The sequence below is a fragment of the Leptinotarsa decemlineata genome, unplaced genomic scaffold (assembly GCF_025532065.1).
Source record: "Leptinotarsa decemlineata unplaced genomic scaffold, Ldec_3_MD MMD2_tig00005648, whole genome shotgun sequence".
Classification (NCBI taxonomy): Eukaryota; Metazoa; Arthropoda; class Insecta; order Coleoptera; family Chrysomelidae; genus Leptinotarsa; species Leptinotarsa decemlineata.
In genome coordinates this window covers 32,501-45,000 of record NW_027412639.1, presented here as the reverse complement: position 1 = coordinate 45,000, position 12,500 = coordinate 32,501, and the positions used below count along the sequence as shown (strand labels likewise).

The 12,500-nt window shown below is 42.1% G+C and overlaps 2 protein-coding genes across 2 annotated transcripts; one reads left to right on the top strand and one right to left on the bottom strand.

Annotated features, from left to right (window-relative positions):
• Positions 1–6,757: 6,757 nt before the first annotated feature.
• Positions 6,758–7,193, top strand: LOC141484440 (histone H2B). Its single transcript, XM_074179464.1, has one exon. It carries the CDS (start codon positions 6,758–6,760, stop codon positions 7,127–7,129), a length of 372 nt encoding a protein of 123 aa, XP_074035565.1. The 3' UTR covers positions 7,130–7,193.
• Positions 7,194–9,931: 2,738 nt separating this feature from the next.
• On the bottom strand, positions 9,932–10,567 carry LOC141484432 (histone H3). The gene has a single exon (XM_074179456.1). It carries the CDS (start codon positions 10,525–10,527, stop codon positions 10,117–10,119), a length of 411 nt encoding a protein of 136 aa, XP_074035557.1. The 5' UTR covers positions 10,528–10,567; the 3' UTR covers positions 9,932–10,116.
• Between the last annotated feature and the right edge of the window lie 1,933 nt (positions 10,568–12,500).

Below are 12,500 nucleotides of genomic sequence, written 5' to 3'. Positions count from 1 at the left end.
TACGCTCTCAAACGTCAAGGGCGTACATTATATGGTTTCGGCGGTTAGATTCATATTCCGACGAGAAATTTAAAAAAAAAAACGGTTCTTTTCAGAACCACAATTTGTTTTCAAAACGAATTCGATTTATATACTTTACTTTGGTGTGAGTAATAATTAACGAATTACCAAATTAAATTCGAACGATATACCCATCTAATTTTAAGCATTATCTGTCATTCTTTTGATTACCTGAATAATTGCTTCATTTTATCCTGTATACTTAACGAAATTATTAATTTCAACCTTACTACATCTGTATACGAAGAAGAAAAGAGAAGAACGATCTGTACAATTAGATTATATACCACTCGGTTTCTAAATCTATAGGACAGGGAAGCTACTGGTATCTAGCTAGCTAGCTAGGTAGCTCCCAAACTATTCAATTATTCACCAATAGAAATTACATATGAAACTTTTCTGAAACGCCGCTTTAAAACGCGATACCATTTGTACGTAAAGAAAAAATTGAAAAAATGAATATTCATAAACTGATCGAAGGTTAATGAACCACTGTCCAAATATTATTGTTTTATGCTTATAATATTCATCTATCCCATTTCACAAATTACTATGAATAATAATAACAACCTATTTTTATATACTCGTCATTCATTTCTGCAGATATTGAAATGTATGTATGCATTCATCTATGCTATATAATTTAATTAGGTATAATTTTTTTTTTTTTTCATTTATTCATTCCAATTTACTCATGATTGTCTATATTGTAATTCCACGAACAAGAATGTATAATATTTCTATGGATATTGTTATGTTTATTCATTTGTATACCTAAATCTGATATTACTGCATACATTTTATTTTCATCACGAATAAACGTACAGACATTCTGATATTTGATTTCAGCAAATAGAAATCACTTGTTTCGGCACGAAAATAAGAAGTTGAACAATAATAATATTATTAATCATGTATACATGTATACGTAAATATGCGCAAGCAAGAAAGAAACAATCGCATATCGTGCTGCGTCAACAATTGTATCGAAAAGCGATGACAAGAAAATAAAAAAAAATATATGCAATTGTCGAATTCATTAGAGAAAATCGTTGTGGCCCTGATAAGGGCCGATATTTTATTTGTCGCTTTCCTCTCTCAGGAAATGTGTACTTATGCCTTCTTTTCGGTTTTTTTCGGTAACAAAACCGCCTGAATATTGGGCAAAACACCACCTTGAGCAATGGTTACTCCTGATAACAATTTATTGAGTTCTTCGTCGTTTCGAATGGCCAGCTGTAAATGTCTAGGAATGATACGGGTTTTTTTGTTATCGCGAGCCGCATTACCGGCCAATTCCAAGACTTCAGCTGCCAAATATTCCATTACTGCGGCTAAGTAAACCGGGGCGCCGGCACCAACTCGTTCGGCATAATTTCCCTTACGAAGGAGTCGATGAATACGTCCTACTGGGAATTGGAGTCCAGCCCGACTGGAACGGGACTTTGCCTTTCCCTTAACTTTACCTCCTTTTCCACGTCCAGACATGTCGAATCGTAGATTAGTATTATATATCGGATAAATTTAAAGAATTCACTGAGAATTATTCGATGTTGCTCTAACAGTAGCTTTCTATACAATGATTTCTATATAGAATCGACCTGTATTAATACCGTCCTACCGACCAATGGGCGTTCTCGAACGCTCAACTTTCCGGTGGGCGGAGCCTACTAGAGTTCCAGTTACTATCTGAAATAGTGACGACAGAGTGGCGTCTTTTACACACATTCGACATCGAGAGCTCGTAGAGGCAACATCGACTAGAAGTGAAAGTTTACCTGTGAAGGACCACCTAAGGAGGCAAACTGTGAAGTGTTTAAGAGACACACAAACAACAGTTCTTATCAGAACTGATAAAGAGAATTCAGTTCTTCTTAGAACTAAATATAATATTAGAATTTTAATCCACTTATTTTCAGGGAGTCCACTCCACACAGACCATAAAAAATGGAAGCTGAAAACAAAGCTCTAAAAGAAGACAACGCAAAGCTAAGAGACACACTGGACAAGCTGGTCAGCCAAATGGCTGACATGAACAAGAAATTCGACCTAATACTGGCCGAAAACGCAGCCCTCAGAAGAAGGCAAGAGGATAGGACAAAACCTGCCGAAAAATCGCAGGAGAAGAACAAGGAAGAAATCAAAAGCAAAGCCCCAGCAAAACCAAAACAAGAGGAAAAAGAAAAAGACAAGAAAATAGACACCGCCGCCATCAAGGAAACGGAAAAAGAAAAAGAAGCCTCCCAGAAGAGGCAAAGAAAGCCTGAAAACACCACAGATACGGAGACAGAAGACGGATTCGAAAAGGCCGAAACGAGAAAGGCGAGGAAAGCAAGGAAGAGAACCTCGCGACTTGTCGTATTACAAAAGAAACCGGAGGAAACGGAAATGGAGACAGAGGAAACAACAAAACCGGAAGAGACGTCCATTACTGGGAACATACCAGCAATCGTACCAACCGGAGAACGTAAAACTCCGGAGGTCCCAGTCTGGCCAACCCCCAGGCAAACCGAGGACAAGCCAAACGAACAAGGAGGATCAACAAACGCGGTCACGCACCCGAAACAAACAAATCCCATGTCACCACCACCAATAGTTGTCCATGACAGCAAACGGTGGAATGAAATCTCCAGAGGTCTCGAAGCCCGTAAAATAGGATATAACAAGGCAAGACTTACTAGAGATGGTATCTACATCTACGCAAACAACGAAGAAGAGTGGCGCAAAGCCACCAGATACATGGAAGAATTCCGCCTGGAATTCCACACGTTCACCCTTAAGAAAGAAATCCCACTCCACGCAGTGATCCGGGGGATACCGGAGAACGTGGAGGACGCGGACGTCGCGGCAGATCTCACCAGACAAGGTTTTGAGGTTCTGGAATGTCACAGAATGACGTCCAGAAAAACCAGACAAATTCTGCCACTATTCCTGGTCAAAGTGCCGAAAGACCAGGACAAAATATACGCATTGAGAACATGCGTAAATCTGATCGTGCGGGCGGAGCCGCAAAGAATTAACAAAAAAGAGATAAGGCAGTGCCACCGTTGCCAGTACTTCGGGCATGCACAGAGATGTTGCCACGCAACCGCACGTTGCGTAAAATGCGGTGAACAACACGAGACTAGAGAATGCCAAAAGCAAAGGGAAGAGCCGGCCAAATGCGCAAACTGCCTGGGTGCGCATCCGGCAAGCTACAGGGGATGCAGAATGTTCCCCAAACCAAGACCCTCGCAATCAACAGGAAACAGGCCTCGACAAACGGAGAGTCAGAGGCCCCGGCAACAAACAGCTCAGAGAAAGCCAGCACCAAAGGCACAACAAACCGGAGGAAGCGAGCTGATCCAAATTCTAGGAAATCTGACGACTGAGCAGCAAAAGATCGCGCAAGCGGTCTTAGCAGCCCTAATCCAAACACCCGGACGACAGTAATGCCAGCACGAGTGCCTGGAAGACTAGTCGTAGGATCGTGGAACATCAACGGTTTCACAGAAAGAAGAAACGAGCTACTGGAGCTACTATCGCGCCTAGAAATAGACGTCATGGCGCTCCAGGAGACACGGATAAGAAGCGAAAAGAGCTACCGCATCCCAGGATATAACATGTACAGGACAGACAGGCCAGGGGGGCGCAACGCCGCGGGAGGCGTTGCGCTACTAGTCAAAACAGACCTAGCGCAAAACGAAGAAAGAAGACCGGAAACCCAAATCGGCGAAGCAGTAGCAGTTAGAGTCAACGTGAGACGCTACGAGCAGCTGAAAATATCGTCGGTATACCTACCCCCGCAAGGTAGAAGAATAGAAAGAACCGACTTGGCAGAATTATTCCCAGATCACCATCCCACAGTGGCCATCGGCGACTTCAACGCAAAGTCGCCAGACTGGAACTGTAGGTTCGCAAACACAAGAGGCAGAGATATAGTAAGATTACTAGACGAATTTGAGGACATCGAGGTAGTAGCACCGAACAGCCCAACGTACTACCCGCAAGCAGACGCAGTCCCAAGCACTCTTGACATCGCGCTAGTACAAAACATCGATACTACGGAGATGGAAGTACTAGAGGAAGGGTCGTCAGACCACAACCCCATCCTATTCACAATAGGAAGGGGAGAAGTGGAAGCAGACAACCCAACGAAGCGAATCATAGACTGGACAAGATTCCAACGAACCATACACGACGCGCTGGGTGAGATACCACGCATCGAAACAAAAACAGATCTGGAGAACGCCACGGACCAGCTTCAGCAGGCGATCACACAAACAACGGAAAGAAGCGCGAGGGAAGTCCCAGCCACGCGCTTTAACTTCCAAGAGCACCTTCCACCAGAAACGATGGAACTAATCAGAATAAGAAGACGCCTGAAAAGACAGTACCAAAGAACACGTGCACCGATGGACAAAAGGTGCATGAATAGAGCAAACAGGATACTGAAAGAAGAGCTGAAAGCGATCCGAGAAAGACAATGGACCACCCGTCTGGAAGAGCTGGCCACAGAAGATAGATCTGCGTGGCAAATGCAGAAGAAACTTAGGAACGGACCGCGACAACCCTGCCCACCAATACACGGCGAGCAAGGAATAGTCTACACTGACCAGGAGAAGGCGGAAGCATTCGCGGACAACTTCGAAAGGCAGTGCAAAGAGAATGACGTCCCGTTCACAGACGAGGTAGAGGAAATAGAAAACCAGGTGGAAAGAACGGTACGGAGGCTCAACCGACGAACAGATAATGCGCAACCCCTGGCCCCGACATCGCCTGAGGAAGTGAAAGACATTCTGAGGCACCTTATCACTCGGAAAGCACCAGGCCCAGACAACATAACAAATAGAGCACTGAAAGTGCTGCCGCGAAAGGGTATAGCAGCCATAACCAACATCATAAATGCTATACTCAGACTGCAACACTTCCCGTACCAGTTCAAAGAGGCAACGGTAATCCACATACCAAAGCCCAAGAAGAACCACCTGTTTCCAGCGAACCACCGGCCAATAAGCTTACTGCCATCCATAAGCAAAGTGGCGGAACGCGTCATCCTGAAGAGACTGGAAGAACAAACCAGAGAGTTAGGGATCCTCCCCAACGAACAATTCGGTTTTAGATCAGAGCACTCAACAGAGCTACAAGTCCTGAGGGTAGTGGAATTTGCGACAGAAGGCTTCAACCTTGGCAAAGGACACAACACCGGAGCTATCTTCCTAGACGTCTCCAAGGCGTTCGACAGAGTTTGGCACGACGGGCTACTAGCCAAGATGAGCGATTTCGGATACTCCAAACCAATGGTAAGATTAATCCAGTCTTTTCTAGCTGACAGGCGATGCCGATGCAGAGTAGGAGACGAATTATCAACAGTTCGACTACTGGAGGCAGGAGTCCCGCAAGGTGCAGTCCTTTCGCCACACCTCTACTCCGTATACACGGCAGACGTGCCCAAGCCAGAGAACAACTTTAACAAGTTGGCACTCTACGCGGACGACACGGCCCTGCTGGCGAGATCTAGGAGTCAAGCACTCGTAACAAGATACCTGCAACAACAGGCAGACAGATTAGAGGAGTGGGCTAACCTGTGGAAGATCAGTATCAACCCTGACAAGAGTCAGGCGATACTGTTCACCCGCAGGTTCGTACAACCGGAAGGCAACGTCATCTTCAACGGACAAGAGATTCCGTGGACAAACAAAGCAACATATCTCGGGGTCATCCTAGACAAGAAGTTAACATTCCAGGAACACGTACAACAGAGAATTGGAATGGCCAAACAGGCCAGAAGACGCCTGGCGCCGATCATAGGAAGAAGTAGTAACATGGCACTGAAAGTCAAGCTACTGATGATCAGAACGATCCTGATGCCGATAATTCTGTATGCATGCACTGCCTGGGGCCAGTGCGCGCAGACATACAGAAAGAAGATCCAAGCATTTATGAACACGAGCGTAAGGGCCGCCGTAAATGCTCCGTATTACATCCCTAACAGATTCATATACAGAGATCTAGGACTGGACACGCAGTATGTGGACGTGTATATGAGAGAACATGCAGAAAGCATGTTCGATAGAATCAGATCGCACTCAAATCCAGCGTTTCGCGATCTACACGATGCGTTGAATATGGGTGACCCCAGGTTCCGAGAAAGGGACAAACATCCAAGGCCGACAAGACAAAATCAGAGACCGCCCCCACGAGTCGCCGTCAGGCGGCTCAGGCAAGTATAAAAATCTTAAGTGTATTAACCATATATTCTCTTACAGGAAAACCGCGATTCAATTTCAAAATCACATTTCTCAGCTTCACTGGGAAAAGCCCGACTATTACAACTATGGCCGCCGTTAGCTTTGGGGGCCCCCATGCAAAAATTCAATTAGGAATACCGCGACAAACAAGAGCCAAATAAAATTTAAACCGAGAAGTTAGATAGGGAAATAAAAGCACCTAAAGGCTGGTTTCCAACCAAAAGAGGTTAGATATCAATCTTGCTGAAGTGCCAGCAGCTGGATTGAGGACCGTTTCCTTAAGAAACGGGGGTGGAAGGAAAGGGTCGCCAGGTCCAAACCTGCGGAAGCATTTCCGTAAGGAGGGAGCTTGCGACCTGGGCACACAACCCGGGAGGGGCATGGGGGGGCGTCTTTTACATTGAGTCGAAAGCAAACCTGCACGATAGTACTTGTTTGTTTGATATTGACGAAATTAAATTTTCAGAATGCCACCCAAAGCTAGTGGAAAGGCTGCGAAGAAGGCCGGAAAGGCCCAAAAGAATATATCGAAGACCGATAAGAAAAAGAAGAGGAGGAGGAAGGAAAGTTACGCAATTTATATCTACAAAGTATTGAAACAAGTCCATCCCGATACCGGAATATCCAGTAAAGCGATGAGCATCATGAACAGTTTCGTAAATGATATATTTGAGCGTATCGCAGCGGAAGCCTCCCGTCTTGCTCATTATAACAAGCGATCGACTATTACGAGCAGAGAAATTCAGACTGCAGTACGTCTGTTACTTCCTGGTGAATTGGCGAAGCACGCCGTCAGCGAAGGCACCAAAGCAGTTACGAAATATACCAGTTCGAAATAATTTACTTATTCCGGTCTACGATATACATTCTTAAAAAAAAACGGTTCTTTTCAGAACCACAAAATATTTATGAAAGAATTCTTACAATATCGTTTCGACGCTGAATGATAATTTATTTTTGCTAGGGCGCTAGGTCTCACTCGGTTGGGTTGCCTTGTTATCAGTACATTGTTACCTCCTTTCGTGAAACGCGCGATGATAATAAATAATTTTGCCACCTATATTTAGATGGTGCTTACCTACCTATCAACCTAAAAAGTTAACGTTCGTTACTGTTATACTAGTCATGTACTCTATTACTTATGTTATTTTTTAACGTGTTTTTTATTTACGTGCTAATATGTTGTCTAAAAACGTTTATGATTAGCATTTCTGATTTCGACTATAACATTGACGATTTATATATTTCGGGTGGGGGTGGGTGTGTATTACTCCGTTATAGATAGAGCTCACAGTATCGTCGTTCGTTCGTTCGTTCGTTCGTTCGTGTTGTAGTATCGACCTTTTTATTGAAAGTATATTACGATGATTATATCTTATCGAATATAACATTAATAACGTTCGTTATTATTCGAATGCCGTTTTCATCGAACACTTTTATAGGGATAATTTTTGAAAATGTTGATGCTATTAGAAGCGTCGGTTCTTGGTTATAGTCGTGTATGAAGGTAGACACGAGGTCTCTTCGATGCCCCTATTCACTCGTGTATTTATCGAGTATTATCGGCTAATGTATCATGTTTCTATAGACAGTCGCGCCTATGATATTTATTCGAAGGTTCCTTCCAGATCATCGATTACGAGTATTTTCGGAAAGGAATTGTCTGGAGTTACGTCAAAATCATCAATACTTCATATTTCATTGTAATTTACTGTGAGTTGTCGAGGTTTAATATTAGCTTTTTCTTATCAGAAAATATTTTCGGAATACGTAGAATCTATCCACGTTATTGTGCTAGTCGAAGTCTAAATAGGAAACCGGCATTGATTTCGTAAAGAAGTTGATGCGAACATTTCGACAGCAGAATGGAAGCCGTCAATATCGTGTCTAACGAGAATGTCGAGCGTTCAGTCTCCCGTCCGCCTGTGCTTCGACCCAGAATATTTAAACAAACGGAACACCAGAGGACTACATCATTCTCTCTAGACGCCTAACGAGTGTAGCATCTATCTTCCGAGAATATATTGTCAGTTGTTTTTTTACTATGGCAGACATAGAAAATCAGAATTCTTCGGCTTCGGCTAATTCATCTTCGTCGCCGCAGGCACAGTCTACTGCGAAGAAAGAAAAGAAAGTTAAAAATCCAAGAAGTAAACCTTCTCACCCACCTACGTCGGAAATGGTTAATAACGCTATTAAAGGATTGAAGGAACGGGGTGGTTCCTCTTTACAAGCCATAAAAAAATATATTGCGGCGAATTATAAGGCTGACGCAGAAAAAGTGGCACCTTTCATCAAGAAATATCTTAAATCTGCGGTTGCTTCCGGATCATTAGTACAAACTAAAGGAAAAGGTGCATCGGGGTCGTTCAAATTGGCATCGGCATCTTCTGGTTCGGCAAAACCGTCGGCTACCGAAAAGAAAACGTCCGGTACGGCCGGTGCGAAGGCCAAAAAAACTCCCGTTAAACGCGTAGCTGGTGAAAAAGCTAAAACCGGCAAGAAGGCTGCTGCATCACCGAAAGGTAAGAAAGCCTCTCCGGAAAAGAAAGCGGCTGCCGCAGCCAAGCCTAAAAAGGTAACTGCCGAGGATAAAAAGACCGTCGCTTCTAAGGTTTCGTCCGCGACTTCTGCTAGTAAAACCAAGTCTCCTTCGAAAGCAAAGAAAACTAACAAAGGACCAACAAAAAAGCCGAAAGCACCCAAACCGAAAACCGCGAAAGCGACCCCTGCATCGGCATCTTCTCCGAAAGCCAAAAAAGCTGCCTCTCCAAAAAAGAAGAAGTAAATTCTTCTATCAGTTGACTTCTCTCTCCGGCGACGAAGTCTAAGAAAACAAATGGCCCTTTTCAGGGCCACAATTTTTTTTACAAGAATTCGTATATAATTCAACTGTCCAACAAATATATAAATAAATAGTCAGAACTACCTACCTAGCCTATCCCTATAAACAGAAAAAAAATAGATAAATAATATTTCTTCCGCCGCCGCCGACTATCGAATTGATATGAATCGAATAATTTCGTAAAAGAGTAAAAATTAAAAAATATTGCTCTGTCTTTCTATTTCATTGAAATATGTCTTGTGAACAGTTGACTTATTTTCTGATATTGGGATCGTTTCAGGAAAATGAGTCAAAATCATTTCGAGATTTCCAAACTAAGGGTGTTCCATTTGAGAAATCACTGATTTTTATATCTTCAGAATTACTCATCGACTCCTAATACCTCGTTCATCATTTTGGAAATGTTACTCCTCCTACAAGACGACGGAATGTAATATTTTGATGAATCAATAATAGCTTATGTATTCTATGAGACTTGTTTTCAATTTTATAGGGAAATGGCTCGAGAACCGAATAATACCTACTTTTTCTGTATAAACGATCGAATATCTCGAGAACGATTCATTTTTGGTATAGGGTATATTACAAAAAGTCACTCGAGATTTATGCCAGGTATTCAAAAATATGAATCAGAGGAAATTTACGAAAAGATGGTGATGTTATGAGCGATCTTTCATTCAGTGATCGCTTGTTTTTCGTTATTTATCTCAGCCGTTTCTAAAAATGATCTTTTCGAAAGATTCGTTTCGGAAAGTAAAAATTTCAGTATTATAATCCATATTTGGATCATACTGAACATGTTCTGCAAACACCCGTGATTTAATATTTACGTGATGCGAGTTATTGAAAATATCATACATTCATTCATTCATTCATATCTATCGATAAACGAATTCTTTCATCAATTGCATTTTGTGGTTCTGAAAAGAACCTTTTTTTTGTATATATTTTCAATATATATTGGGATATATATATATGAAATTAAGCTCGTTCTCCGCGTATTCTCCTTGCTAACTGAATGTCTTTGGGCATAATGGTAACGCGCTTGGCGTGAATGGCGCACAAATTCGTATCTTCGAAGAGTCCTACCAAATACGCCTCGCTAGCTTCTTGCAAAGCCATGACGGCTGAACTTTGGAATCGTAAATCGGTTTTGAAATCTTGAGCGATTTCTCGAACTAAACGTTGAAAGGGTAATTTCCTAATCAACAATTCAGTACTCTTCTGATAACGTCGAATTTCTCGGAGAGCAACAGTACCGGGTCTGTAACGATGAGGTTTTTTAACACCTCCCGTAGCCGGTGCACTTTTGCGAGCTGCTTTAGTAGCTAATTGTTTTCTCGGAGCTTTACCTCCAGTCGATTTACGAGCGGTCTGCTTGGTACGAGCCATTTTCAAAACCTATTGCGAATTGTAACGAACGAAATGTATACCGAACGATAGACGGACAACATATGAACTGAGTCGGCTTATACACGCCAACTATTATATACCATCTAGACGAGACGCCATTGGTCCGATTTCCAGTTGTGGGCGGAGTCATGAAATTTAACAAAACCCGACCGAGTTCGGTGTAGAACTTTAGTCGAAGTCTGTCGTTAGTATCACTAACAGTATTTCATTCGTATCGTGCAGTATATAATTTATTCTTAACATTCGAAATGACTGGTCGTGGCAAGGGAGGTAAAGGTTTAGGAAAAGGAGGAGCGAAACGTCATCGTAAAGTATTGCGTGATAATATCCAAGGAATAACGAAACCTGCCATTAGAAGATTAGCCCGTCGAGGTGGTGTTAAACGTATTTCGGGTTTGATATACGAAGAAACTCGTGGAGTACTCAAAGTATTTCTCGAAAATGTTATCAGAGATGCCGTAACATATACCGAACATGCGAAACGCAAAACCGTCACAGCCATGGATGTTGTATACGCCCTGAAAAGGCAAGGTCGAACCTTGTACGGATTTGGCGGTTGAATTTAATGCCTCCCCCTGTATTGTCCTTACCGTTTCCATAAAAAAAAGGTTCTTTTCAGAACCACAAAAGCTTATGAAATGAATTCGTGTGTATTTTTTATATTTTTGAAGTAAGTCTCAGGTCAAGAAAGTAATACAAATCATGAAATTATGAAACAACAAAATTTAATTGACGCTCCGGAGGGGCGACTTCATTGATGATTCCAGTGGCGCATTTGCTTTTTCAGCTGCAGGAAAACCCGGAAAAACCTGCAGCAGCAGCAGCAAGCACCACATCATGTGAACATCTTGATCTACTAATGTCTTCTCTTTTATAAAACAAAATGTAGGGTATCTCCAGAGACTACAGTAAATTTAGAACATCGCCAGAACACTTAGTGACACGACTATCGTCAAACTTAATCGACCTCTGCCCTCCGGTAGCAAGCAGAATATCGGAAGCGTGAAATAAAAATTTGAAATGGAAATTTTGGCGAAATAACCCGAACGGAAAGTGTAGTGAAAATATAAAAGATAACGGAAAGTGTAGTGAAAATATAAAATAAATAACGGAAAGTGTAGTGAACGTTTACCTCTGCCTTCCGCGAACAAGCAGAATATCGGAAGCGTGAAATAAAAATTTGAAATGGAAATTTTGGCGAAATAACCCGAACGGAAAGTGTAGTGAAAATATAAAAGAAAACGGAAAGTGTAGTGAAAACATAAATATAACGGAAAGTGTAATGAAAGTTTACCTCTGCCTTCTGGAGCGAGCAGAATTTCGGAAGCGTGAAGAAAAATTTCAGATGGAAACTTTGGCGAAATAACGTGAACGGAAAGTGTAGTGAAAATATAAAAGTATCGGAAAGTGTAGTGAAAACATAAATATAACGGAAAGTGTAGTGAACGTTTACCTCTGCCTTCGGCGAGCAAGCAGAATATCGGAAGCGTGAAATAAAAATTTGAAATGGAAATTTTGGCGAAATAACCCGAACGGAAAGTGTAGTGAAAATATAAAAGATAACGGAAAGTGTAGTGAAAACATAAATATAACGGAAAGTGTAATGAAAGTTTACCTCTGCCTTCGGGAGCGAGCAGAATTTCGGAAGCGTGAAAGAAAAATTTCAGATGGAAATTTGGCGAAATAATCCGAACGGAAAGTGTAGTGAAAATATAAAAGATAACGGAAAGTGTAGTGAAAACATAAATATAACGGAAAGTGTAATGAAGTTTACCTCTGCCTTCCGCGAGCGAGCAGAATTTCGGAAGCGTGAAATAAAAATTTCAAATGGAAATTTGGCGAAATAACCCGAACGGAAAGTGTAGTGAAAACAAATATAACGGAAAGTGTAATGAAAGTTTACCTCTGCCTTCTGGGAGCAGCAGAATTTCGGAAGCGTGAAGAAAATATTT

Bases quoted from the DNA above. Each gene is read 5' to 3' on its own strand.
- LOC141484440 (XM_074179464.1), top strand. From the start codon at position 6,758: ATGCCACCCAAAGCTAGTGGAAAGGCTGCGAAGAAGGCCGGAAAGGCC.
- LOC141484432 (XM_074179456.1), bottom strand. From the start codon at position 10,527: ATGGCTCGTACCAAGCAGACCGCTCGTAAATCGACTGGAGGTAAAGCT.